At 41.2% G+C, this 26,071-nt stretch overlaps 1 protein-coding gene across 3 annotated transcripts in view; it reads left to right on the top strand.

Annotated features, from left to right (window-relative positions):
- The window catches only part of ATG7 (autophagy related 7), a 279,185-nt gene that overhangs the window by 102,876 nt on the left and 150,238 nt on the right, over window positions 1-26,071 (top strand). For all 3 annotated transcript variants that reach the window (XM_030801775.1, XM_030801773.1, XM_030801774.1), the window contains exon 17: window positions 7,146-7,226. In XM_030801775.1, coding sequence (XP_030657635.1) covers window positions 7,146-7,226 — 81 coding nt within the window. The remainder of the gene's footprint in view (window positions 1-7,145; window positions 7,227-26,071) is intronic.

Genomic DNA, 26,071 nt, shown 5'->3' with positions numbered 1-26,071 from the left:
AGGAGGGTGTAACTAAAGTTAGTAACAAAGCGTCCTGTTTCCCTTGCTTGCCTGATGGGAACCACCTGGAGCTCTTGTTAAACCTGCAGATTCTCAGGCCTTTCCCCAGACCTTTTGAATCAAGTTCCAGGGGCTTCTTCTGATGAGACAAGTTTAGAAAAACACTGAGCAACGCTTTGCTTTATAGACTTTGCACACTTCTAAGTAGGAAGGTCGCGGTGAATTTTTCTCCACCCAAGCAAAGGACAAATCTTTTTAACTTCTTTGGGAGTTGCGGCCTGGCCTCTCTCAGTAGGTATGTATGTATTTATTAGGACCTTTGCATAAGGTACTTGGATTTTAGATTGCTCTGGGATTTCTATGCATATGTAAGTAAGGTGCAACCTCTGCTATTTAAATTTTATGCAGTTCTTATAAGATTGAGGGAATGCAATGCAGAGCATATGAATGGTGGCAAGTCAGAGTTTTTCTTATGGTTTGTGTGGGACCTGTTTTCTCTGTATAGTCCAGATTTGAATAATTTTGTAAGCTTTGGGTTGTTTTTGTTTACTTGTTTATTCATTTCATAATTTTATTGTCTTACGAGCAAATCACTGTGCTATGAGTAAATACAAGTAAATACAAGTAGCTCAGCCTGTGTCTTGTCCTCTGAAAGCAAGAAAGATAAAAACATTTCTTAATTATAGTATTCAGACTGATCCTAAAATTCATATGGAAATGCAAGTGACCCAGAATACCCAGAACGATCCTGGACGTGAAGAACAAAGTTGGAGGACTCATACTTTCCAGTTTCAAACTTAATACAAATCTACTGTAATCGAGATAGTTAAGTACTTGCATAGAGATAGAAATATAGATCAATGGAAAGAATTGAGAATCCAAAAATAAACCCTTAATGGCCAACCAATGCAGTTCAATTGGGAAAGAATACTGTTTTCAACAAATAGTATGGAGACAGCAGGATTCCACATGCAAAAGAATGATAAAAAATTAACTCAAAATGGATCATAGTCCTAAATGTGAGAGCTAAAACTGTAAAAATTCCTAGAAGAAAATATAAATCTTTATGAACTTGGATTAGACAATGGTTTCTTATACAAGATGCCAAAAGACCAAGCAATGTAAGAAAAAATGGTAAGTAGGATTGCACTAAAATAAACTGTTGTGCTTCAAGAAAGCGCAAAAAGGCCATGTGCAGTGGCTCACGCCTGTAATCCCAGCACTTTGGGAGCCCGAGGTGGGCAGATCACGAGGTCAGGAGATGGAGACCATCCTGGTTAACATGGTGAAACCCTGTTTCTACTAAAAAAAATACAAAAAATTAGCCGGGCATGGTGGCGGGTGCCTGTAGTCCCAGCTACTCAGGAGGCTGAGGCAGGAGAAGGGTGTGAAGGAGGCAGAGCTTGCAGTGAGCTGAAATCGTGCCACTACACTCCAGCCTGGGCAACAGAGCAAGACTCTGTCTCAAAAAGAAAAAAAAAGGCTGGGCACAGTGGCTCATGCCTGAAATTCTAATGCTTGGGAGGCCAAGGCGGGAGGATCGCTTGAGCCCTGAGTCCAAGACCAGCATGGGCAACACAGCAAGACCTCATCTCTCTAAAAAAAAAATCAAAAGAATTAGCTGAGTGTGGTGGTGTGTTCCTGTAGTCCCAGCTAATGGAGAGGCTGAGGATCACTTGAGCCCAGGAGTTAAAGACTAGAGTGAGCCGAGATCACACTGCTGCACTCCAGTTTGGAGAACAGAGCAAGACACTCTTATCAAAACAAATGAACAAAAAAACCAGAATGGGAGAATATATTTGCAGATGATATATTTGATAAGAAACCTTTATCCAGAATATGTAACAAACTTACAATTCAGCAATTTAAAAAATGTTTAAAACTTGGCAAATGATTTGAATAGACATTTCTCCAAAGAAGATAGACAAGTGGTCAAGAAGCACACATGGAAAGATGCTTGACATTACCAGTCATTAGAGAAATGCAAGTCAAAACCATAGTTAGATATCATTTCATACTCACTAGGATGGCTATAATCTACAAGAGACAATAACAGGTGTTGACAAGGACGTGAAGAAATTGGAGCCCTCACACTTTGCTAGTGAGATTATTTTCCCCCCTGCCCCCAAGATGGAGTCTTGCTCTGTCATCCAGGCTGGAGTGCAGTGGCACGATCTTGGCTCACTGCAACCTCTGCCGCCTCCCGGTTTCAAGCAATTCTCCTGCCTCAGCCTCCCGAGTAGCTGGAATTACAGGCATGTACCGCAACACCTGGCTAATTTTTTTTTTTTTTTTTTTTTGAGACTGAGTCTCTGTCCCCCAGGATGGAGTGCAGTGGCGCAATGTTGGCTCACTGTAAGCTCCGCCTCCCGGGTTCACGCCATTCTCCTGCCTTAGTCTCCCGAGTAGCTGGGACTACAGGTGCCCGCCACCATGCCCGGCTAATTTTTTGTATTTTTAGTAGAGACGGGGTTTCACTCTGTTAGCCAGGATGGTCTCAATCTCCTGATCTTGTGATCCGCCCGCCTCGGCCTCCCAAAGTGCTGGGATTACAGGCTTGAACCACCGTGCCTGGCTAACACCTGACTAATTTTTATATTTTTACTAGAGATGGGGTTTCACCATGTTTGCCAGGCTGGTCTTGAACTCCCGACCTTGTGAACCGGCCGCCTCAGCTTTCCAAAGTGCTGGGATTCAGGCGTGAGCCACTGCGCCTGGCCAAAATTTTAACATGATGTGGTCACTTTGGAAAACAAGTTGGCAGTTCCTCAAAATGTTAGTCATATGACCCAGTAATTCTACTCCTAGGTATATTTCCAAGAGAAATGCTCATCTACTGATGAATTGCTAAGTAAATGTGTTATAGTGACACAATTGAATTTATTTGGCATGCTGACGTGATACAATGTGGATGAAAATATGCTAAGTGAAGCCAGTCATGTGTGATTTCATTTATAGTAAATAAGCAGAATAGGTAAAACAATAGAAACAGAAAGTAGATTAGTGGTTGCCAGTGTCTGATAGAGGGGAGAATGAGGACTAATTGCTGGGTTTCTTTTGGGGGTGATGAAAATGTTCTGAAATTAGATAGTGATGATGGTTGCCAAAACTGTTCATATACTAAAAACCACCGAGCTGTACAGTTTAAAAGATGAATTTTATGGTATGTGAATTATATCTCAAACCTGTTATGAATTTTAAAATCTGAAACTATTCCTCAAGGTATTTTGGGCATAAAGATCAAAAGGACTTCAGAGGGTAGAGATACTATTTCTGGGTTGGGTGGTAGATTGAGAATTTGTGAACGAGGTGTGTTTGAGCTGAGTGGTTTTTAAGGAAGGTGAACACTTAAGATATGTAGCTGTCACTAAAAGGAAGAGTTTTGAGTCACAGAATTCAGCATGAGGCAAGCTCAGGAAATCAAGAATATCTTTGGGAGGGAAGTTGTAGTTCAGCTTCGCAGTTGTACAGAGTCTGTAAAAAATTCAATTCAAAATTTAATTGGAAAGGTGGGTTGGGCCCAGAGCAGAGGGACCTTGGAGTGCAAGGAATTCTTTGCCTTATTTATTATTTTTTTATTTTTTTATTTTTTGAGACAGAGTCTTGCTCTGTCGCCCAGGCTGGAGTGCAGTGGTGCTATCTCGGCTCACTGCAAGCTCCGCCCCCTGGGTTCACACCGTTCTCCTGCCTCAGCCTCCCGAGTAGCTGGGACTACAGGTGGCCACTACCACACCCGGCTAATTTTTTGTATTTTTAGTAGAGATGGGGTTTCACCGTGTTAACCAGGATGGTCTCGATCTCCAGACCTCATGATCCGCCCTCCTTGGCCTCCCAAAGTGCTGGGATTACAGGCGTGAGCCACCGTGCCCGGCCTTCTCTGCCTTATTTTGTCAGCTATCGGGAGTAGGTAAAAAATGATAGGCCTCAGAGTTGTGTATTAGGAAAATTGACAGCTGAGCCTTTGCATTAGCTAGAAGGGAGGGAGCCCACCTGTGGAAGTACCCCCTTAGGAGTCTCTTGCAGTCGGGTTGAGAAGAAGGGTTTCCTGTCTTAAATTATCTAAAACTGGAATTATTTTGGTTAAATTGTGGGCCTTCTGATACAAACTTCATGAATTTGAAAGTCCTCACACACATATTATTCTACTTCATTTTCTGGGAAAATCTGTTTCCTAGTAAAGAACTGTCTGGGGCTGCTGAACAGTGGTATGTGGACCCTCACTCAACCAATCCCGTGCACGGCATCTCTTTTTTTTTCTATTCCTCGCCACCTGCGTTGTTGTTGTTGTTTTTCTCTGTTTCCTCTCTCCCTTTCTACCCTAACTGGATCTACTTTCTCCCTGTCCCTCTCCTTTACCTGCTCACCTCCAATGGTAAGACAGTATCAGAGAAAATTACCACTATTTGTGCAACATAAAGTAAGTTTGATGAAAACCATATTAGAGAAAACAGCATGCAGAAACCTTTCCATGAAATATAGATGGACACATGACTTGTAGGCCATGTTAAAAAACTTTAATGGAAAAATATGCTAAATGTGATAAAGTTCTTTTCTTTTCTTTTTTTTTTTTTTTTTTTTTTTTTTGAGACGGGGTCTCGCTCTGTCGCCCAGAGTGCAGTGGCACAATCTCGGCTCACTGCAAGCTCCGCCTCCTGGGTTCACGCCATTCTCCTGCCTCAGCCCCCGAGTAGCTGGGACTACAGGCGCCCGCCACTGCGCCCGGCTAATTTTTTGTATTTTTAGTAGAGACGGGGTTTCACCGCGTTAAACAGGATGGTCTCGATCTCCTGACCTCGTGATCCACCTGCCTCGGCCTCCCAAAGTGCTGGGATTACAGGCGTGAGCCACCGCGCCCGACCGATAAAGTTCTTTTCTGTTAACTTAATATAAAAGTAATTGGGGTATAGAGGAGACTCACTGTGAGTATTCTCAAGCCTGTAACTTCCAGAGCTCGTGAAGATTTCAGCAGTCCATTTGTGACTTGCTGTTAAACTCTTCTGCTATTTTGATGTCTCTTGTTTTGACGTCCTGAATAGCAAACTTATGACCCTGATTATGCCTCAGGTCATGGATTATGAAATGGTTACCACATTCCTGAGATACTAGGAACTAAAAGGTTGTCATATTTTCATATGTTTATGATGAGGTTATCTAACTTACACCAGTTACCAGATTTATCTTTTTTTTTTTTTTTTTTTTTTTTTTTTTTTTTTTTTGAGATGGAGTCTCACCCTGTCACTCAGGCTGGAGTGCAATGGCATGATCTCAGCTTACTGCAACCTCCGCCTCCTGGGTTCCAGCAATTCTGCCTCAGCCTCCCGAGTAGCTGGAATTACAGGCGCCCACCACCACACCCAGCTAAGTTGTTTTGTATTTTTAGTAGAGATGGGGTTTTGCCATGTTGTCCAGGCTGGTCTTGAACTCCTGGCCTCAGGTGACCTGCCTGCCTCGGCCTCCCAAAGTGCTGGGGTTATGGGCGTGAGCCACCCCGCCCAGCCCGAATTTATCATTTCTATCAAACCCTTGATCTTGGATTGCATTAAAAAAACACATAGCACATTGATAAAGACATCTTAAAAATTGGGCGGGGCACAGTGGCTCACATCTGTACTCCCAGCACTTTGGGAGGCTGAGGTGGGCGGATCACCTGAGGTCAGGAGTTTGAGACCAGCCTGGACAACATGGCAAAACCCCCGCTTCTACTAAAAATACAAAATAATTAGCTGGGTGTGGTGGTGCACACTTGTAATCCCAGCTCCTGGGGAGGCTGAGGCAGGAGAATCACTTGATCCTGGGAGGCAGAGGTTGCAGTGAGCTGAGATCACACCACTGTACTCCAGCCTGGGTGACAGAATGAGACTCCATCTCCAAAAAAAAAAAAAAAAAAAAAAAAAAATTGCTGTAGGCATTTTTTTCCTGGTTTGATTTTTTTTTTTTCCAGAGATAAGTATGCACAAACAATTAAGACTGTTACAGTGTGAGCATCAGGATGGAGTTATCCAAAACTCAGAAGAAGCCTTTTTCTTTAAAGAGTTTATCAAGTTGTGTGTTTGTTTTTCGGGGGGTGGGGGTTTGAGGGAGAGGGCATGGTGTTAATAGGATGGCTAAAGGGTGGTGGATTGGGTCTTGTTCTATTCAAGTGAGAGTGTTAAAGTTGTGAGGAGACCTAGTGCTGAAGACAAACGCTGCGATACTCTGGGGTGTGGGGGGGAAGCAGAGAAGCTCAGGCCTGGGGCAGGTTCACCTCAGGAGGCCTATTTTTGAGTCTTGGCTCCATTACTTACTGTTTACCTGAGCCAAGTTGCCATTCTTCCTGAGCCTGAGGTTTTTCAACATCAAATGGGGAATTTGAAAGGTCAAATAAATTAATTTATAAGATTTGTGTTGTCTGGTTTATTATAAACATTGAGTCCTATGGAGACTTTAGAGATGTTACCATTCATATTTTTATGATATATAGAAGAGCTTAAAACTCCCCCTTTGGTGTAAGTATTGTATATAGAGGTATAATGTTCTGAATAAATTACTTCATATAGTTTGTAAAACCTGATTATAGCTGATACTCTGGAAATGTAACTCAGTTGTAGTCCAGAAGTTTATGCTCAAGGTGGTGCTGTTTCCCCATAAATCTGATGATGTTTTACATTTTATCTCTATCTGTTGCAAATCAAGCAAATAACTGGATATATGTCTAGAGCCAGTTCTGCCTTCCACAGTCCCCAAGCCATCTTTCCTTGTGAGACCCCACCCAAAATCATGTTGTAGAAATGTGTATTTATCCCATATTCACTAGAACACATGTGGAAGCTAAGAGTTGAGTGGACCTGTTACATTTTGGAAGACATTTGTTAAAAAATACTTTGGATACTACAGCTTGCTTTTTGTATTTTAGAGTCAGTTTGTTTTTAGGTCAGAAATATTTGAAAAGCTTGTAAGCCCTGGCTCCTAATGGAATAAAGGACCTAACATAGTTCTGCAAACTGATTACATTACAAGGGAAAATACTAATTTCGAACTTATTTTTGCTCATAATCTCTATCCGGGCCGCCATATTAATCATTTCCTACTTCTTGTCAGAAACCAGACATACATTTCATAGATGTGGTCATTGTGTGTTTCATGTGAATTGTTTTGTTTGTTTTTAGATCCGGGGATTTCTGTCACGGTTTGATAATGTCCTTCCCGTCAGCCTGGCATTTGACAAATGTACAGCTTGTTCTTCCAAAGTAAGTCATTTTGTATTGGAGGGACTTGTTTTTAAAAGTGAGCAAACAGCATTTGACCACAGCTTCACCAGCTGGAGCCATTGAAACCAACTAAGGGGTTTTTGTGGGGGAAGGGTGGGGTCTAAACCCTCAGAAAGGACTTTGTTTTCATGGATCTGTATTCATTCTCACAGTGGTTTAAAACCAGCCTGAGAAAATGTGTAGGGAGACTGAGTTAGAATATTTCAACTCTATCAATACTTGAATCATGCTAATTTTGTCTTGAATTTGAACTTTACTACTCTTTGTTCCTCCCCAGAGGGTTTCCCTCTTAGCAGGGACCCTCATAGAGCAATTTTTTAAAGCGTTACTCTGAGGGTGAGGCAGCCCTGGCTGTGCATCTTCTGCAGATCCACATAATTACAAAGAAAAAGTAAACAGAGATTAGGGGCCTGTATGGGGAGCCACTAAAAGGGCCCCTTCAGCTTTGATCTTCCCAGAAGCTCTAAAAATAGAGCTGGTATGTTAGCCATCGTAATGGGAAACGGCTGATATATCTCAAAACTACAGTGATGGCATCTCATGTTTTAAATAGGCTTTCAGATACCGTCTGAGTGATTTTTACATGTACACTGTACGTGATAGCTGATTTCCTTTCAAGTGTCCTGTTCAGCCTTCTACTGCCCAGTGACTTGACCTGGGCTTTTAAGGCTCATGATTGCTGATAAGTAAAGATTTTCATGTTGAAGTGCTATACAAAATAATGTTGGTGACCACAAATCCCTAACTGTGGCTTCTCAGTTATAATTTGGTACTAATTTTCTGTGTAGCCTTCATCTGTCTGCCACTGTGGAAGAAAGAGAATTCTAGGGATGTTTTTCTCTATTCTGAGTTGACAAGCTTCCTTTGAAAACTGTGCTTGGGCTGTATTTTATGGGAAGCACAATCCTGACCAGTTTCTCTAAAATTGAATGTAGAACTGACAAGCAATGTTGATAAATTTGGTTACATTTAGATGCTCAGAAGTTTAGACTAATTATTTTCTTTTTGCTTCCGAAGTAAACTAAGCCCGTTTTATTATGCATCCCAAATGCCTATGTTGAGATTTCAAGTTTAGACTTTGTCAGTAGTTACCCATGAGCCCATTCTTTCTGTAGTTTCCTTTAAGATATATCTGCTCAAGCCAGGGCCTCAAGGATGTCTGCATGTACCCCCATTTTCAGAAATGCAAGTTTTAGGATTGTATACTACATCTTTAGTGGAGCAGATTTTTTTTTTTCTTTGAATGGTTGAGCTAACTGGTCTCAAAATAACTCGGCAGTATTAATTTTCATACTGAAATCATTTGGCACAGGTGCCAGGTTTTCTATGGCTTTATGTTGGTCTGGCTAGTCAATGAAATAAAGATAATTGGGTTCTCCAAGTGAAATGCAAACACTCATTCATTCTTGTTCTATTTATAATAAAATTAGCCTTTGAGATACTGTCATAAAAGAATCACAAGCATACCAACTAACTGGGCGTTCCGTATATACTTTAAAAGAGAATAGCTTAGCATTTTTCTTTCACACTTATTGTAAGCTTTAAATTAAATATAGGTATCACTTTTTTGTTAGCAAAATTATTTCCTCTTGGTGATCATTCTGATCATTCTGAGTGTCCTGCTTTACATAAACATGTTGGACGATTTAATACAGACTGACTTGGATTTTAACAGCTGTGCTATTCCCATAGCGATCACTTTTCATGTGGTCTGGGTATTAAATTTCTTTTGTGCTGGAAAGGTTGCTTCATTTGTGCACGTATTTCCTTACAGTAGAAACGCAGCATTTACTTAGTTGGCTACCTTCTTTATTCGCTTAGGAGATTGTCATTCTCTATTATCTGCAAACCCAACATTAATACTTTAAAATGACAAATCCAATTACATTTTCATCTCTGGGTATGTGAATTTTTCTTAATGTATATTTAGTATAATACATGTTATACAGAGTCATGTCATAGTTGTTGTTGTTTCAAAAGATTCTTTCAGGCTAAAAATGACTTTTAAAAATTTATCCTTTGGCATTCATGAAGTAATTTTTCCTTTGGTAGTTTTCAGTATGTTTCCTCCTCCCCACCAGGATCAAGGCCATGCTTGTGTCTTGATTTAACCACAAATAGAGACAGATTGGGGAAGTAGAATAAGTTCTGCTGAATAGTAAAGCACTTGTTCATTATCTTATTTATTAAAAACAAAGCAATACATTATATACACATGCATATATATATATAGAGAGAGAGAGAGAGTGCGAGCATGCACGCAAGCGCGAGCTTTTTATGTAGCCTGAGGTGGGGAAGAATACAGTGCTTTGCTTCTAAAGCAGGAAAGTTGGAACATTTACCCACAAATCACTTCTTATCCTATTTGATCTTAGGTTGGCACATAACGAGGTGAATTGTTCCATCTTAGGGGAAAAATATTGAAGAATGGTAGGGAGAGGTGGGTGGTGAAGAGGTACTTTGATTCCAGTTTCTACTTATTGTCTTGTAGAACTTTCTAAACAGATTGCATTTGTCAATGAAATTTCAAAAGACCTTATTTGAAGTTTATATAAGTTGCCCTTTACTTCTACAAAGAAATTCCAAGCTAACTAGAGTATTGTGGCGTTACTACCAGAGGGAAAAGTATAATTTTTAAAATCAATATTCCTGAATTTCCTGTAGTGCATTAAATTACTTTGTTATTGTTAGACTTTCACCTAAATATTTTTTGGCAGTAGAGTATTTTTGGGTAACTTTCTATTTGATATAATTTTAAGCTTAATAGAAACATTGCAAGATAGTACAAGAAACTCCGGTATACACTTTACCCACATTCATCCATTGTTAACATTTTGCCCTATGTATATGTGCTGTCATCCTCCAATCCCTCCTTCTTCCCTTCCCCTCCCCCATTTTTTTCTTGAAATTTTGAGAGTAATTTGGAGACACTGTGATCCTTTACAACTGAATGCTTCAATGTAAATTCCAAAGAACAAAGACATTCTCCTACCTAAACACAATAACCTTATCAAATTCAGGCAGTTTAATGTTTGCACAATACTATTTTCTAATCCACAGGCTGTGTATTCAATGTTGTTGTTTATACCAGTTAATGTTCATTATAGGTTTTCTCCTTCCAGACCAGGATCCAATTGAGGACCAAAGATTGCATTTAGTTGTCATGTCTCTGGCTCCCTTCAATCTGGAAAAGTCACTTCATCTTTCTTTATCTTTCTTAATTTCAATGTTTTGATATTTTGCCAGTTATTTTCGTAGAATTTCCCTCAATGTGGATTTATCTGATGTTTCCCTATGATTTGATTCAGGTTATGAATTTTTGGTGGAAATACCAAAGAAGTGATGCTGTCTCCTCATGTCAGGAGTTATATATTATATTCCTTTTGGTGTGCTACTTTTCCCTTTTCCGTATTTCTGACTACCTTCTCCAACAGTGAGAAACCTGCAATCTAGGCTCACTGCAACCTCCGCCTGCCTCCCAGGTTCAAGCAATTCTCCTGCCTCAGCCCCCTAAATAGCTGGGATTACAGGCACTCGCTACCATGCCTGGCTAATTTTTTGTATTTTTAGTAGAGATAGGGTTTCACTTTGTTGGCCAGGCTGGTCTCTAACTGCTGACCTCGTAATCCGCCCGCCTCAGCCTCCCAAAGTGCTGGGATTACAGGCGTGAGCGACCACGTCCAGCCCTATCCTGGATATATTTACTCACTTGCTGAAGTCTAGAATATACAGGAAGTAGTTTCAAAATTGCTAGCCCATACTATTACAGAAAATAAACCTAGAACCTAGAGTTCCTATTTGTGCATAGTTCTTTTTTTCTAGGTAAAATTTATATATGGTGAAATGTATGAATCTTAAAACAACTCTGTAAGTTTTAACAAATGTATACACCCATGTAACCCACACTCTTCCCATCAAGATATTAGAGTTTTTCCATCACTCCAGAAGGTTCCCAGGTACCCTTTCCCAGTCAGTTCTGGGGGAAGGGGAAGTATGTTGTATATTATGACTAGTCCTTCTCTATAAGGAGTAAAGCTAGGCACCTTCAGGTGTTCTATGCAATAATAACCTTGTTTCTGGGACCCAGAAGTTGAGCAAAACCTTTTTTCAGACCTGCAGAGTCAGGAGCAGGACTGTGCAGGAGGAGACTGCGTGCAGAGTATTGTTGCTCTTGTTGCACAATTTTATTACTGAGAACCTTCTTGATATTGCAGGAACAGGCTGTTAGGAAGAATCAGGCTCCAGACTTGGTTTGCATACCATCTGGGACCTGCGCAGATGTAGCAAGATGTGCCCAGAAACCTGATCTTGAGATTTTAGTGATTAGCAACCCTAATAATACACTCATTCTGGTGTTGACTACGCAATAGGTTATTCTGTTGATGGGTTATGATTAAACTCCTCAAAGTGACTTGTTATTAGCTTTCTGTGTGTATCTGGGCATATGTCTTGAAGAGTGATAGGATAAGGGATGAGTAGGAATAATAAATGTCAGCTGGTAAATCGTACTTTGTTTTGGCCTTTGTCATAGCCAGCCTGACCATTTATTTTTTGATATATAATCCTACCTACCATCTATCATATTTTCTTGTTACTTATGAAGCATGAAAGGCTAGGCATGGTGGCTCACACCTATAATCCCAGCACTTTGCAGGGGCTGAGGTGGGCAGATCACCTGAGCCTAAGAGTTCGAGACCAGCCTGGGCAACATGGTGAAATCCTGCCTCTACAAAAGAATACAAAAATTGGCCAGGAGTGATGGCACATGCCTGTAGTCCCAGCTACTTGAGGGGTTGACATGGGAGGATCCTTGAGCCCAGGAGGTTGAGATCATGCCACGGCACTGTAGCCTGGGCGACAGAGCAAGACCCTGTTATGCCCGTGCCCCCAAACCCCCACCAAAAAGAAGCATGAAATACCAAAAGTCAACTTAGCTACTTAAATAGCTTTTGTTTTGTTTTGTTTTGTTTTGACGGAGTTTTCCTCTGTTACCAGGCTGGAGTGCAGTGGCGTGATTTCAGCTCACTGCAGCCTCCGCCTCCTGGGTTCAAGTGATTCTCCTGTCTCAGCCTCCCAGGGAGCTGGGACTACAGGCGTGCGCCATCACACCCAGCTAATTTTTGTATTTTCAGTAGAGACGGGGTTTCACCATGTTGGCCAGGATGATGTCAATCTCTTGACCTTGTGATCTGCCCACCTCAACCTCCCAAAGTGCTGGGATTACAGGCGTGAGCTACTGCGCCCAGCCAGCTACTTAAATGTTTAAGAGAAACCTCTGTCCCAAAGCAACTTGTCACCTAAGGGCTTTGCAAATGCACCACTTAGAAAGGCAAATCATAGATTTGAAAGGAAGGTTTAAACTGTTACCCTGTGTCTATTAGCAGACATTCATTTAATTCAAATGACATTTGAGTCCCTGCTGTGTGCCAGAGATACAAAGATGATTAAAATGGCCACTGTCCTCAAGGAACACTGTCTAGAGGGTGAGACAGATTCATAAGCCGATAATGATCTGTTCCGTTGTGAAATGCCCTACAGCAAGGTCTGTCCTCTTGTTATGGCATCCCAATACCAATTAATTTTGTAAATGTGGATGACCAGGGAAGGCCTTGCAGAGGATGACTTCTGAGTTGATGTTAAAGGGTCAAGTAGGAGTTTCTAGAAACACCTGGGGGAGAGAACACAAGGAATTCCAGGCAGTGGAGAATTGCATGTATAATAGCCAGAAACAACAAAACATGGCACAGTTATGAAGTTGTTCAGTAGAGCAGTTGTGGCTGAGCCTGGGACACCCCATTTTCTACAAATTGTCCTCTTGTCTTTGTGAGTGCCGTTTTAATTTTGGCCATCCTTGGAGTTGAAATCTGGTATATGTTGTCTAATGCTTAAAGCTGCTGTTTTGAATTTTACAATTCTGTGTAAAACTCTTGCTTACCTAGCAGCACCGAGCTTTTTAGGGGGTTTCCTAGCCTAAGGAATCCGACAGCTGCAGCAGGGTAGTGTGGAGGGCAGGAAGTCAGGGGATTTCCAGGGTCCTGGCTCTGCATCCCTTGCTGGACTGCCAAGTGACCACAAGCAAGGTACTCCCCCACTCTGCCCGCCTCCATTTATTTTCTTCAATGAGTCAATTGAATGAGATAAGTTCTGGCTCTCTATTGACACTTTATTAACTTTTATATTTTATATTTCCTTTATTTCACAAGCAATGGATTTTTAATTGCAGAAAAATCAGAAAATATATTTAAGAAAGAAAATAACCACGATCCAGCCATTTAGATCACTGTTAATTGGTGATGTCGACACTTCTTGACTTAAAATATATATATATATACGTATATATATATATATATATATATATGTATATATATATATAGGTATACATAGACATCATTTTTCTCTGAACATTCCTACTATAAGGGATTTATGGTGCTGTATTGAGGATACTCCCTGCTTCTCAGATTTGATAGGGTTTTAAATCTCAGTCATTTACAAGGACTGGCCAGAGCCCAATCGGAAGAGCTCTCCGCAGCCTGTGCCAGGAATCTTTGCATACAGCTTCTCAGTGGCAAATATTACTCAAAACTGGGCTGCAGCCAGATTTTCCTCCTCCTTTCCAAAAGGAATATAAATCTCTGATTTGGAAAATGATGAGTAACCCCAGGTTCTCTTTTCCTATCTCATTTACCCAGCAAGGCCTCCAATCTTCTATTTTAATGTATGATGGATTCCATATGTATGATTGTGTGGTGTAAAATGTATCCCACATCTTGTCCTTAGCAACTAGTGTTTTCTCCAATCTCCAGAACTGCTTGGTTCCCAAAAGGAGATGGAATATACAGCCAGAGCTGGTGAGGAGTATTTAGCTACAAGCCTTAACCTCAGAACTCTTGGCTCTTCACCGCCTTGAAAAACCTTGGACATTTCTCCCTTTGCTTCTATTTCCTCATCCATAGAGTAGGGAAAATATTGTCTGTTTCCCAGGGAAATTGCAATGGCTGACGTGTATCCAGTTCCCTGTGGCCAAGTACCAAGGCCTTTGCCCACTCCTGGGACTGGTGTTGACATCAGAAATAAGAAAACAAAGACCCCTGTGATTGCATTAGGTCTCCTGAGGTACATGCAGCCTTTTCTGGGCTCACTGTCCACACACAGGTATAATGGGAGGGATTGAATCAGGGATTTGAAGGCCAAGGCTGCCCTGGCTTTGAAAGGCTGCAGAAACCTTGCACTCATGTCTCTTGACAATGACGGCCAAAACCTTTTCCATGATTCCAGAGAACACGGCCTTGCTCGTTACTTTTGACCTGTGGTTTTTAAGACCACCTAATTAGTACTTAGAGCTTGAGATGATTACTCCTTTCCCTGTCACCTGTGGTCACAAACATCTAGTTTTCCCAGACAAATTTTTTCTTACAGGATTCCTTTTGCCACTCAGACCAGAAAGTTGAGGGCAGCGTTCTCCTTAGATGGTTCCACTGGCAGCCTGGCCCAAGCATAGTCTTCAGGGTATTGAAAAATTGGGTTCCTTTTAGTTTGGAATTAATCTGATTCACTTCTAGTCTTATCCCTAAGCCTATTCTTAAATTTTTTTTGAGTCATGGATTGTGTTCAGACTGATGAAAGCAGTCACCACTGTTCTCCTTAAAAATGCAAAGCCGGCTGGGCATGGTGGCACACACCTGTAATCCCAGCACTTTAGGAGGCTGAGGCAGGTGGATCACAAGGTCAGGAGATCAAGACCATCCTGGCTAACACGGTGAAACCCTGTCTCTACTAAAAAGGCAAAAAATTAGCCAGGCGTGGTGGTGGGTGCCTGTAGTCCCAGCTACTTAGGAGGCTGAAGCAGGAGAATGGGGTGAACATGGGAGGCAGAGCTTGCAGTGAGCAGAGATCGCGTGACTGCACTCCAGCCTGAGCGACAGAGCAAAAAAATAAAATGCAAAGCCACACAGTTTTACAGACAATTTCAGAGGCTTCATGAAGTCCCTGAAATGTCCCTGTGGATTCTACTAAAGCACCATTGTTCTATGAGTGTTTCTTTGGTACCATTCCCAAGCTCTCCTAGATGAGACACTAGGATATGAGAGTTGCAACCAGTCCTACCATGGCTGCCCCTATGGCTTTGGGAACTCACCATCTATCTCTGGGGACTCCTTTTCCTTAACTGTAGTAAAGGGAGATGCAGGGGCTGATTTACCACTAGTTTTTGTGTCTCTGAGATATTGTGTAGTCTCTTGATCAGCTTTAGGCCCAGCTGTATCCAACTGGGTGATGGAGGACGGTACTAACTCTCCTTAGAGTTCAAAGGGTTAGTTCTCCCTCTGCTAGTAGGGTGCATTGACTTGACTTCTGATGGGCAAAGATCCCCAACTAGCCACTGTTCATGTTCCTTCTTTTTTTTTTTAAAGGAGGAGTCTTACTATGTCGCTCAGGCTGGAGTGCAGTGGCGTGATCTTGGCTCACTGCAAGCTCCACCTCCCGGGTTCACACCATTCTCCTGCCTCAGTGTCCCAAGTAGCTGGGACTGCAGGTGCCTGCCACCATGCCCGGCTTAATTCTTTGTATTTTTAGTAGAGACAGGGTTTCACCGTGTTAGCTGGGATGGTCTGGATCTCCTGACCTCATGATCTGCCCGCCTTGCCCTCCCAAAGTGCTAGGATTACAGGTGTGAGCCACCGTGCCTGGCCCCCTCTTTCTTTTTTTTATTTATGTAGTACATTCATCTTCATCCTGTTGCCTATACCCTCAGTAACTTTGTAAGATAAGGAGGGAGGAACATGGACTTGTAACTGCTACCCAGCTGCTGAAACAAGGGAGCCATCAGCCGGAACTGGGAAAGCTTTTATGGACATATATGCTCTTACACACACAGGCTTTATACAATATATGTATCACTACTTAAATAGATTGTTTTAAATACCTAAATATAGGCCAGGCATGGTGGTTCACGCCTGTAGTCCCAGCAATGTGGGAGGCTGAGGGGGACAGATCACCTGAGGTCAGGAGTTTGAGGCCAGCCTAGCCAACATGGCAAAACCCTGTCTCTACTAAAAATACAAAAATTAGCCACACGTGTAATCCCAGCTACTTGGGAGGCTGAGGCAGAAGAATCTTTGAACCCAGGAGGTGGAGGTTGCAGTGAGTCGAGATGGTGCCACTGAGCTCCAGCCTGGGGAATGAAGAGAGATCCTGTCTCTCAAAAAAAAAAAAAAAAAAAAAAAAAAAAAAAAAAAAAAAAAAAAAAGATGTGAAAGAACTGTTTGAGAATGTCTTATTCCTGAAGTTACCCTTATGACTTGTTCGTATAACATCTTATACTGTATTTATGATAGTGATATGGATATGAACTTAATAGTTTTCTAGAGTGTCTGACCTTCTCTAGTTTTATATAATTCTTTCATTATGAAAGTTTTGTTAGTGCTTTTTTTAACACAAAAAAAGCTACATGGTTCTCTTCTCTAGAATATCTAATGACTGGTTAAATCACATACCAAAGTTAGACATCTGGAATTTACAGGCATCAGACTAAAATGGGAAAATACCACCTGTGTGGGCCTTAAGCTACTGCAAGTGTGCCAAATGTGAACAGTCAGAGAATACACATGAGCAAGTTTTGCAAATTAGAGGAGCCTTCTTGACAGTACACAAGTGTGCATTCAGCAGAGTCTTGAGTAAGGGCAGCATCATCATTGGAATATATGCTCAGCCTCCCACGAGGACTACTGTGGAGCATGTGTTGAATCGTAATCTGAACTCACCTGTTGTCATAAGTCTAGGCAGCTAAGGTGTCTTTGTAATTGACTCTGGATTCACTGAAGCATTTGGATATTTTAAAGAAATATCCCAACTTGGCCTTCCAACTTGGGATAGAAATCCATGCAAAAGCATATTTTTGTGTTATGTGTGAAGGCCTGGGAAAAATTTGGATTTCTGTTAGTTCTCAGTTGTACTTTACATTTTCCTTTCTTTATATGTCAGCTCTTCCACAAAGGACCTTGAAAGAAGAGGGTAACGAAAGTGGGGATTGAGGCAAGTGGTAATTACTCATTGTTGTGTTGAAACCTCCTACCTATCCCAAATGTGGGATGTGAGCTCAACATCGCTCTTAAAGAAGACCATTTATTTTGTTGCCTGAGTAAAACCTTCCATAAAATTGCTAATAGGCCTATGTACAATATTTTCATTATTTCAATTTGACTTGACTGATAAGGAAGATTGATTTTAATCATAAGGCACACAGATTTAAAAAAAATGAGTGCAAAATGACTTGCTAATAGACTAATGTCTGAGTAAGAAAACAAAAACGTGTGTCTTCCAGCTCTATTGGAGGAGCAAGAGTTTCATTTAACAATATCTGCTGTCTTTGCCTAATCACTCACTAGTTGCTATTTTTGAGAATATTCCAATAGGCGCTGAAAGTATACCTGGAAAATGAGACCTATGTCATCCTATCCCACTCAGCAGAAGGACTGCAGTCCCAACAAATGGACCCTTTCACAATGCTCCCTGGGGGAGACTGTATGTTTCTGTTGGGCTGTGCTAGTTTGATATGTTCTTCTTGGGAAATTGCTTTTACTCTCACAGTATTTTCCTCGTAATAGCCTCAGCAGTGGTAACTTTTTGACCTTTGTGGGTGGGGTTGATTTTTTATTTTTTATTTTTTCAGAAAGTAATTAGAAGCTGTGTGTTGTGAATAAAGAGAATGAGCAATTTGCAGGAAAATTTTTAAAAACTGTTTAAAGTACTGCAAGGCTTAAAATGGCACATGGGTGTGAACAAGTGAGAACGTTAAAAGAGAATTCGAAAGCATCCTATCTTTTGAGCTACGAGCTGGCAGGACATATTGATATGGCTAGTGCAGCAGCAGTGAGCACTGGCTTTATCTGCTACCCACTAACCATGTGACCTTGAGCAAGTATCTCAAACTTTGAGCTTCAGTTTCCTCAAGTGTAAAGTAGTTGCAGTACCATAGCCATGAAGATGGAATAAGAGCTCGTGTGATGGGTGTCATGTAGTTGGCACTGTCAGTGTTTTCCGTTGCTCCTTTGTCTGAACAGGGATCAGGTGCCATTCCCATTTCCTTTCCTGAATATACTCATTTTTGTCATTTACAGCCATAAAAAACTTTCCATCTTTAGAAGTTGACAAAAAGGGAGGGGAACAAAAAAGGGCCTGGCCTCAAGACGTGAGCAAATACTAATGTGCAGGTTTTTAGATTCTTTTGTCTTTTTCTTTCCTTTTCCCTTTTCATGCCAGCTGTAAATCTAGGAGCTTAATTATTAACCAAAATGAAGCTGAGGTTTAATGTTCCCTGGAGCATGCACTGATGGGGAAGGCTGAATTCTCATTTCCTAGAGGCTGAAGATCTGTGCAGGTATCTGTGGCCAATGTTAAGCCTACGACTTTAGATGAGCTGGCATAAATCTTGGGAGAGGTTTCTTGTCTGTGTTCCCCCTGAATTTCTCTGTGCTGTTAGAGGCAGGGACAGAAGAGAACCAGCATGGCAGTGCTGGGCTCAGGGTCATGCCTGCTGCCTGTCAGCACAGCGGTTCTTGTCCCTGTCCCACATTGCTTCTTGGAAGCCTTTTTACAGCCTCAATGATCTTGCTCTTTCTACCGCAGCTATAAATGGGTTGGAAGCCAGTGCAGCATGGGCAGGGAGGACTTGGTTTAATCTTTTCAAGTGCTACAGCATTTCTCTGTTCCTTTGGCATCATTTTATGGATGCTTTCCCAGTATTCCTTTCCAGTGTCTTATGAATTGGCTAGCAAGAGCGCTTCCCAGTCTGTCAGATGGAGAGAGCATTAGGCTCAGAGAAATTACATGAAAGTCCAGGATTTCCAACTTCTTGTTCACTTTTCTACCATATTAATCATCTCTCAGTGATGTGGTAGGATTAATTCATATGCATAGAATTCCATTGTATTTATTTGCGGGGAGCGGGGGGGAAATAATTTCACTTTAAATTTTTAGCAGCTTTGAGGACTGATTGGTTAGGCTCCTTCAGGCTGTCTTTGGAAATCTTATCCCTTGAAAAGGGAATCCTGATACCCAGAGGAATGTATTTCTTATAGTCATGTTTCAGACTGTAGCATCTTGAAAGTCATGTGGGCTAGAGCAACTTCTAGGTGTCCTTTAGCACAGATGCAGGCTGGGGGTTGAGAGTTTAAAAGCTTTTTCTCAAGAAACTGTTTATGACAAACATAGTTCATCTCCCATTTTGGTTAATTTTCAGCTTAAGTATTTTAAAAAAACATTTGGAGGGTAGGGAAATGCAGCTGCTAAGAATCCAAGACAGTGCTGTTTTGAAAAGCAAATATTTCTGGTTTGCATTTACTTGAAGTAGGGTAGCTGCCTCCCATATATTCCCTTGAATACAGATATTCTTTAAATGACATCATTTTGAGTAGAATACAGAATCCAGGTGATTTTGGGGAAATCATTTAAAAAAAAAAAAAAAAAAAAGCTTAGGTATCATTGCATTCTAGGGGCCAAGAAACAGAAAGATGGTATTTTTGGCAGGCGCCCAGGCCCAGCAAAACCCACACCCCAGGGCTGTCTCTGTAGCTTCCTGTGGTTTTCCCACTGAAGAGAAACAGCCTTTCTCTTGGAGGGCCTGGGATGGCAAATATGTATATCAGCTTGATCAGAATCATAATATTCCTGCTTTGAGGTTATGTCCCAACAGGCTGCATTTAGGAAATTTGATGCACCACAATTGTTGCAAACTGAGCTGAACTGATTTTGTGGCTCCTAATGGTGCAAGTTTTTTGTTTGTTTGGTAGAAACTGGTAACGTCCTATATTAGAAGTTATGCTACCAGGTGATCTGTAACAATAAAGTCAAGTCTCAGACTAAATTTTGCCACAGATAAGAACATTAGCAAGCAGGCACAAAAGTTAGTCATTCAGCATGTTCCTGTGGACTGGGAAAAGCCCCAACCTGTCCTTTGGATATGTATCTCACATCAAAGGTTAGGTAGAAACAGATGCAGAAAAATTCTCAATACAGGACACATCTAAACTTTTCATTAGCGCAGGTGATGGAATCCTCTGTTAAGTGTCCAGACCCAGGACCAGAGTTCTAGGCCCAGAGTGCCACTGCAGAGAGTGTTAGGCTGCCTGGTTTGCCAGATTCTTATAACCCACATATATATGCAAGGTTAGAGATCCCTGTACAGTATTTCCAGCCAACACATACATCTATTGAATTCTATTGTTTTCATCGGAAAAGTATTTCTACCATCCTTTATACTTGTGAGGAAATCCTTTAGTACAGATTTCAAAGCTGTAGCTGATGCTTTTGTAATAGCTACACCTGGGGTACACACCTCCTGATTAGGGTCCCTCAGATACTAACTAGCTACCCATAAGAGGGAGGGAGGGAGGAAGGGTTTGTGTGTCTTCCCATATACTTGCATGCATTCCCACTGTATATTCAGAAATATTTAAAAATAAATTACAGATAATAGTATCTCTTTATTTGACCCTGGAAATATTATGTCTTGTATAATAATGTTGCCAGCCATTCAAGAGTGACTTGAAATGTCAACTGACCTTTGGCCTGCCATGATGTTTTAGTCAGAGCCATTGATGAATGGCTCACCATGGGGCAGAGAAGAGAGAAGAGAATGATAATTTTTGTTAGTTTTGTAGGTTTTTTTTTTTTTCTTTTATCTGTTTTTTGAGACAGTCTCATTCTGTTGCCCAGGCTGGAATGCAGAGGTGCTATCTCGGCTCACTGCAACCTCCACCTCCCAGGTTCAAGGGATTCTCGTGCCTCAGCCTTGCAAGTAGCTGGGAATACTGGTGCATGCCACCACACCAGGCTAATTTTTGTATATTTTGTAGAGATAGGGATTCGCCATGTTGCCTAGGCTGGTCTTAGACTCCTGAGCTCAAGCAGTCCTCCTCCCTTGGCCTCCCAAAGTGCTGGGATTACAGGCATGAGCCACCATGCCCAGCCAGCTTTGTAGGCCTTTTCAAGCTTTTTTACATTCTTTCATTTGATATTCTGGTATGTGTGGAGATGTTGTATCCCCCACTCAATTTTATACACAAATCGTTGTCTAGGGTCATAGAATGAGTCAATTACAGGAACTATAACTTGAACGAACTCTCATCCTTTATAGTTCCTCTGTACTATAAGGGCAAGTTACTACCAAGAAGAGCTATTACTAGTCTTCAAAGAATACCGTAGAACTTTTTCACCTTGGAGCAGTTATTGCCAAGGTAAGACCATGTACTAAGGATATATTATATAACAGAATGCTGGGAGATTTCTGTCTTAACTAGTGATAGGCCAGGTGATTCAAACCAGCTCTCTTACTGAAGTCACCTTAAGAAACTGGATCAGGCTGGGCGCAGTGGCTCACGCTTGTAATCCCAGCACTTTGGGAGGCCGAGGCGGGTGGATCACGAGGTCAGGAGATCGAGACCACGGTGAAATCCCGTCACTACTAAAAATACAAAAAAAATTAGCCGGACGTGGTGGCGGGCGCCTGTAGTCCCAGCTACTCAGAGAGGCTGAGGCAGGAGAATGGCGTGAACCCGGGAGGCGGAGCTTGCAGTGAGCCGAGATTGCGCCACTGCACTCCAGCCTGGGTGACAGAGCGAGACTCTGTCTCAAAAAAAAAAAAAAAAAAAAGAAACTGGATCAGTTGCTTCTAAAAATCTTCTTAAATATCAAATCACTATTACAAGGAGATACTGAGTTGAGCTTTGAGAGAGAAGGTAAGCACAGGGGAGCAAAGCCGTAGCATTAGGGCCATTTTTTGTTTTATGGCCATTTGCTGATCAGGAAAAGGAGGTTGAGAGCGTGAGCCACACCTTTAGTGTCCTTTCAAGGTGAAGGAGATAAAACTTGTAGTCTGGGTCCTTTCAAGCCTGAGAACCCTTATAAATCGTTCTTCACTTTGGGTTGGAACTCTATCAAGAGATACACCTAGGAGTAAGGGTGAAGTGGAAGTAAACCATCCCTCACGTTGGCTGTAACAATTTCACATTATTTAAGTGGCCCGGAAACCTTAAGGCTTACTTGCATTAAGATAATTCTATTTAGCTAATGCCCATAGGTGCCAGGTAAAAGCAATGAAATCTTAGAGGGAAATATCCTAGTCCTAAAATTATTTTATAGATAATTTTGCTGTTACAATATCCAGCCACAGAGGTAACCAGGCACATAAGAAGAGAAGGTATGATAAGTGAGAGTTGGCAGAAGCAAAGACGAAAGAAATACAGACATACAGAGATTCTAGATATTGTACTTATTAGACATACACTATGAAATACTATTCTTACAGCATTACAGGAAGTAAAAGCCCAAACTTTAGTTGTATTGGGGACTGGAAACTCTAAAATATGGCTTTTCAGATTTAAAAAACTGAAATCTAGAACTGAAAATTCAAAAACAATGAATAGGTGTATAGGCAATTATATACAGCTAAAGAGCAAATTAGTGAAATGGAAAATAGGTTAGAAGAAACTTCAAAGTGAAGCACTGTATACACAAAGATGGAAAATATAAAAAAGGTAGAAGATAGAGTGAGAAAGTCTAACAGTCATAATTGGAAACCTAGAAAAAAAGAAGAGAAAGAATGGTTCTGTAGCAATATTGAATGGGATTATAGATAAACTTTTTTTGAAACAAATGAAAAACCTAAAGCCTCAAATCCAAGGGCCCAACAAATTTATAACAGTACAAATAAAACTAAATCCACACCAATACCCATCATAATCAAACTTCAGAAAATGGAATATAAAGACATCTTAAAAGTGGTAGGGGATGGGAAAAAGACATTAACTTCTGAAGAATGATGGTCAGGCTTACGGTTGACTTGCAGAGTGTGAGCCAGATGACAATGGAAATAACTTCTTTAGTGTGCTGAAGGAAAGAAATGCATCCTAGAATTTTATTTATTTATTTTTATTATTATACTTTAGGTTTTAGGGTACATGTGTACAATGTGCAGGTTTGTTACATATGTATCCATGTGCCATGTTGGTTTGCTGCACCCATTAACTCCTCATTTACATTAGGTATATCTCCTAATGCTGTCCCTCCCCACTCCCACCACCCCACAACAGTCCCCGGAGTGTGATTGTTCCCCATCCTGTGTCCATGAGTTCTCATTGTTCAATTCCCACCTATGAGTGAGAACATGTGGTGTTTGGTTTTTTGTCCTTGTGATAGTTTACTGAGAATGATGATTTCCAGTTTCATCCATGTCCCTACAAAGGACATGAACTCATCATTTTTTATGGATGCATAGTATTCCATGGTGTATATGTGCCACATTTTCTTAATCCATTCTATCATTGTTGGACATTTGGGTTGGTTCCAAGTCTTTGCTATTGTGAATAGTGCCGCAATAAACATATGTGTGCGTGTGTCTTTATGGCAGCACGATTTATAGTCCTTTGGGTATATACCCAGTAATGGGATGGCTGAGTCAAATGGTTATTTCTAGTTCTAGATCCCTGAGGAATCGTCACACTGACTTCCACAATGGTTGAACTAGTTGACAGTCCCACCAACAGTGTAAAAGTGTTCCTATTTCTCCACATCCTCTCCAGCACCTGTTGTTTCCTGACTTTTTAATGATGGCCATTCTAACTGGTGCGAGATGGTATCCCACTGTGGTTTTGATTTGCATTTCTCTGATGGCCAGTGATGCATCCTAGAATTTTAAACCCAGCAGAAAATACTGTTCAAGAATGAAAGGGGCTGGGCGCAGTGGCTTATGCCTGTAATCCCAGCACTTTGGGTGACCGAAGCGGGCAGATCACGAGGTCAGGAGATCGAGACCATCCTGGCTAACACGGTGGAACCCCTTCTCTACTAAAAATACAAAAAATTAGCCGGGCGTGGTGGCGGGCACCTGTAGTCCCAGCTACTCGGGAGGCTGAGGCAGGAGAATGGCATGAACCCAGGAGGCGGAGCTTGCAGTGAGTGGAGGTCGCACCACTATATTCTAGCCTGGGTGACAGAGCGAGACTCTGTCTCAAAAAAAAAAAAAAAAAAAAAAAAAGTAACAGTGAAGGTATTAAAGGTATTTTATATGACAAGAACAGAGTCCACCACTAGCATGTTTACACAAAAAGGACTTTTATTGGGTCTTCTGCAAGTAAGAGGAAAGTGATCCAAAATGTTAAATCAGAAGTATAGAAAAAAAAATATAGAAAGTGGTTAAAGATGGGGGTAACTCTAGGCCAGGCACAGTGGCCCATGCGTGTAATCCCAGCACTTTTGGAGGCTGAGGCAGGCACATCACTTGAGGTCAAGAATTTGAGACCAGGCTTGCCAACACAGTGAAACCCCATCTTTACTAAAAATACAAAAATTAGCCAGGTGCATGCCTGTAGTTCCACCTACTCAGGAGGTTGAGGTGGGAGGATTGCTTAAGCCCAGAAGTTTGAGGCTGTAGTGAGCTATGATTGTGCCCTGTACCCCAGCCTGAGCAACAGAGCGAGACTCTGTCTCAAAAGAAAAAAAAAATGTGGGTAACTCTAAATGAACATTTGAACATTTACTGTATAAGAAAATACAATGTTGAGTGGGATTTTTTTTAAATAGAAATTTAAGGCCGAGGTGGGCAGATCACTTGAAGTCAGGAGTTTGAGACCAGCCTGGCCAACATAGTGAAACCCCACCTCTACAAAAAATACAAATAAAAATTTAGCCGGGCATGGTGGCAGACACCTGTAATTCCAGCTACTCAGGAGGCTGAAGTAGGAGAATCACTTGAACCTGAGAGGTGGAAGTTGCAGTGAGCCGAGATGGCACCACTGCACTCCAGTCTGGGCTACAGAGCAAGACTCTGTCTCCCAAAAAAAAAAAAAAAAAAAAAAAAAAGTATAAAAATTTGGAGGAGGTGATTGGGAATTAGTCTGTTCTAAGGTTCTTGCATTGTCTTGGAAGAGGTTAAAGATACAAATTAATGCTTGGCTGAGATAAGTCAAGGATATATGTTGTAATTGATAGACTAAACAGTAAACAAATAGAAAAATTGTATAACTTCTGGTTAAAAAGGAAAAAATTGAAAAAGAAAATTTAAAGGAAGAAAAAAACAAAAGTACAAGGTACAAAGCACAAGAAGTGGTGGTAAACTGTACCACATGCATCAGTAATTACATTAAACATAATTGGTTAAATGCTGGTGGTAGAAAGAAAGATTATCAAACAGATTTTTAAATTTATATGCATTATACAAGCAATATATCTTAAACTTACAGAATGACTGAAAATAAGATATAAGAACATAGTATTTAGTATTGAATTTTCAAAAATCAGGTGAAAATAAACTTAAATACTAACCACAAGAAAGCTGCTGTAGCTATATTAATATCAGACAAAACAGATTTTAAGGCAAAAAGCATTATTTTGTGATACAATTACTTTATAATAATTGGTTTTAATTCACCAGGTAGATAGAATTCTAAATTTGTGTGTATTTAATAACATGTCTCTAAAATGTATTAAAAAATTCACAGAACTAACAGAAATAAATGATTTTTTTCCCCCAAGATGGAATCTCGCTCTGTCACCCAGGCTGGAGCGTGTAGTGGTACGATCTTGGGTCACTGCAACCACCATCTCCTAGGTTCAAACGATTCTCCTGCCTCAGCCTCTGAGTAACTGGGACTACAGGCACGTGCCACCTTGCCTGGCTAATTTTTGTATTTTTAGTAGAGACGGGGTTTCACCGTGTTGCCCAGGCTGGTCTCGAACTCCTGACCTCAGGTGATCCGCCCACCTCTGCCTCCCAGAGTGCCGAGATTACAGGCGTGAGCCACCGCGCGCAGCCCGGAAATAAATGATTTATA

Source organism: Nomascus leucogenys, chromosome 21, assembly GCF_006542625.1.
Source record: "Nomascus leucogenys isolate Asia chromosome 21, Asia_NLE_v1, whole genome shotgun sequence".
Lineage (NCBI taxonomy): Eukaryota > Metazoa > Chordata > Mammalia > Primates > Hylobatidae > Nomascus > Nomascus leucogenys.
The sequence above is the reverse complement of the archived record's forward strand: the minus strand, read 5'-3'. Positions and strand labels throughout refer to the sequence as shown.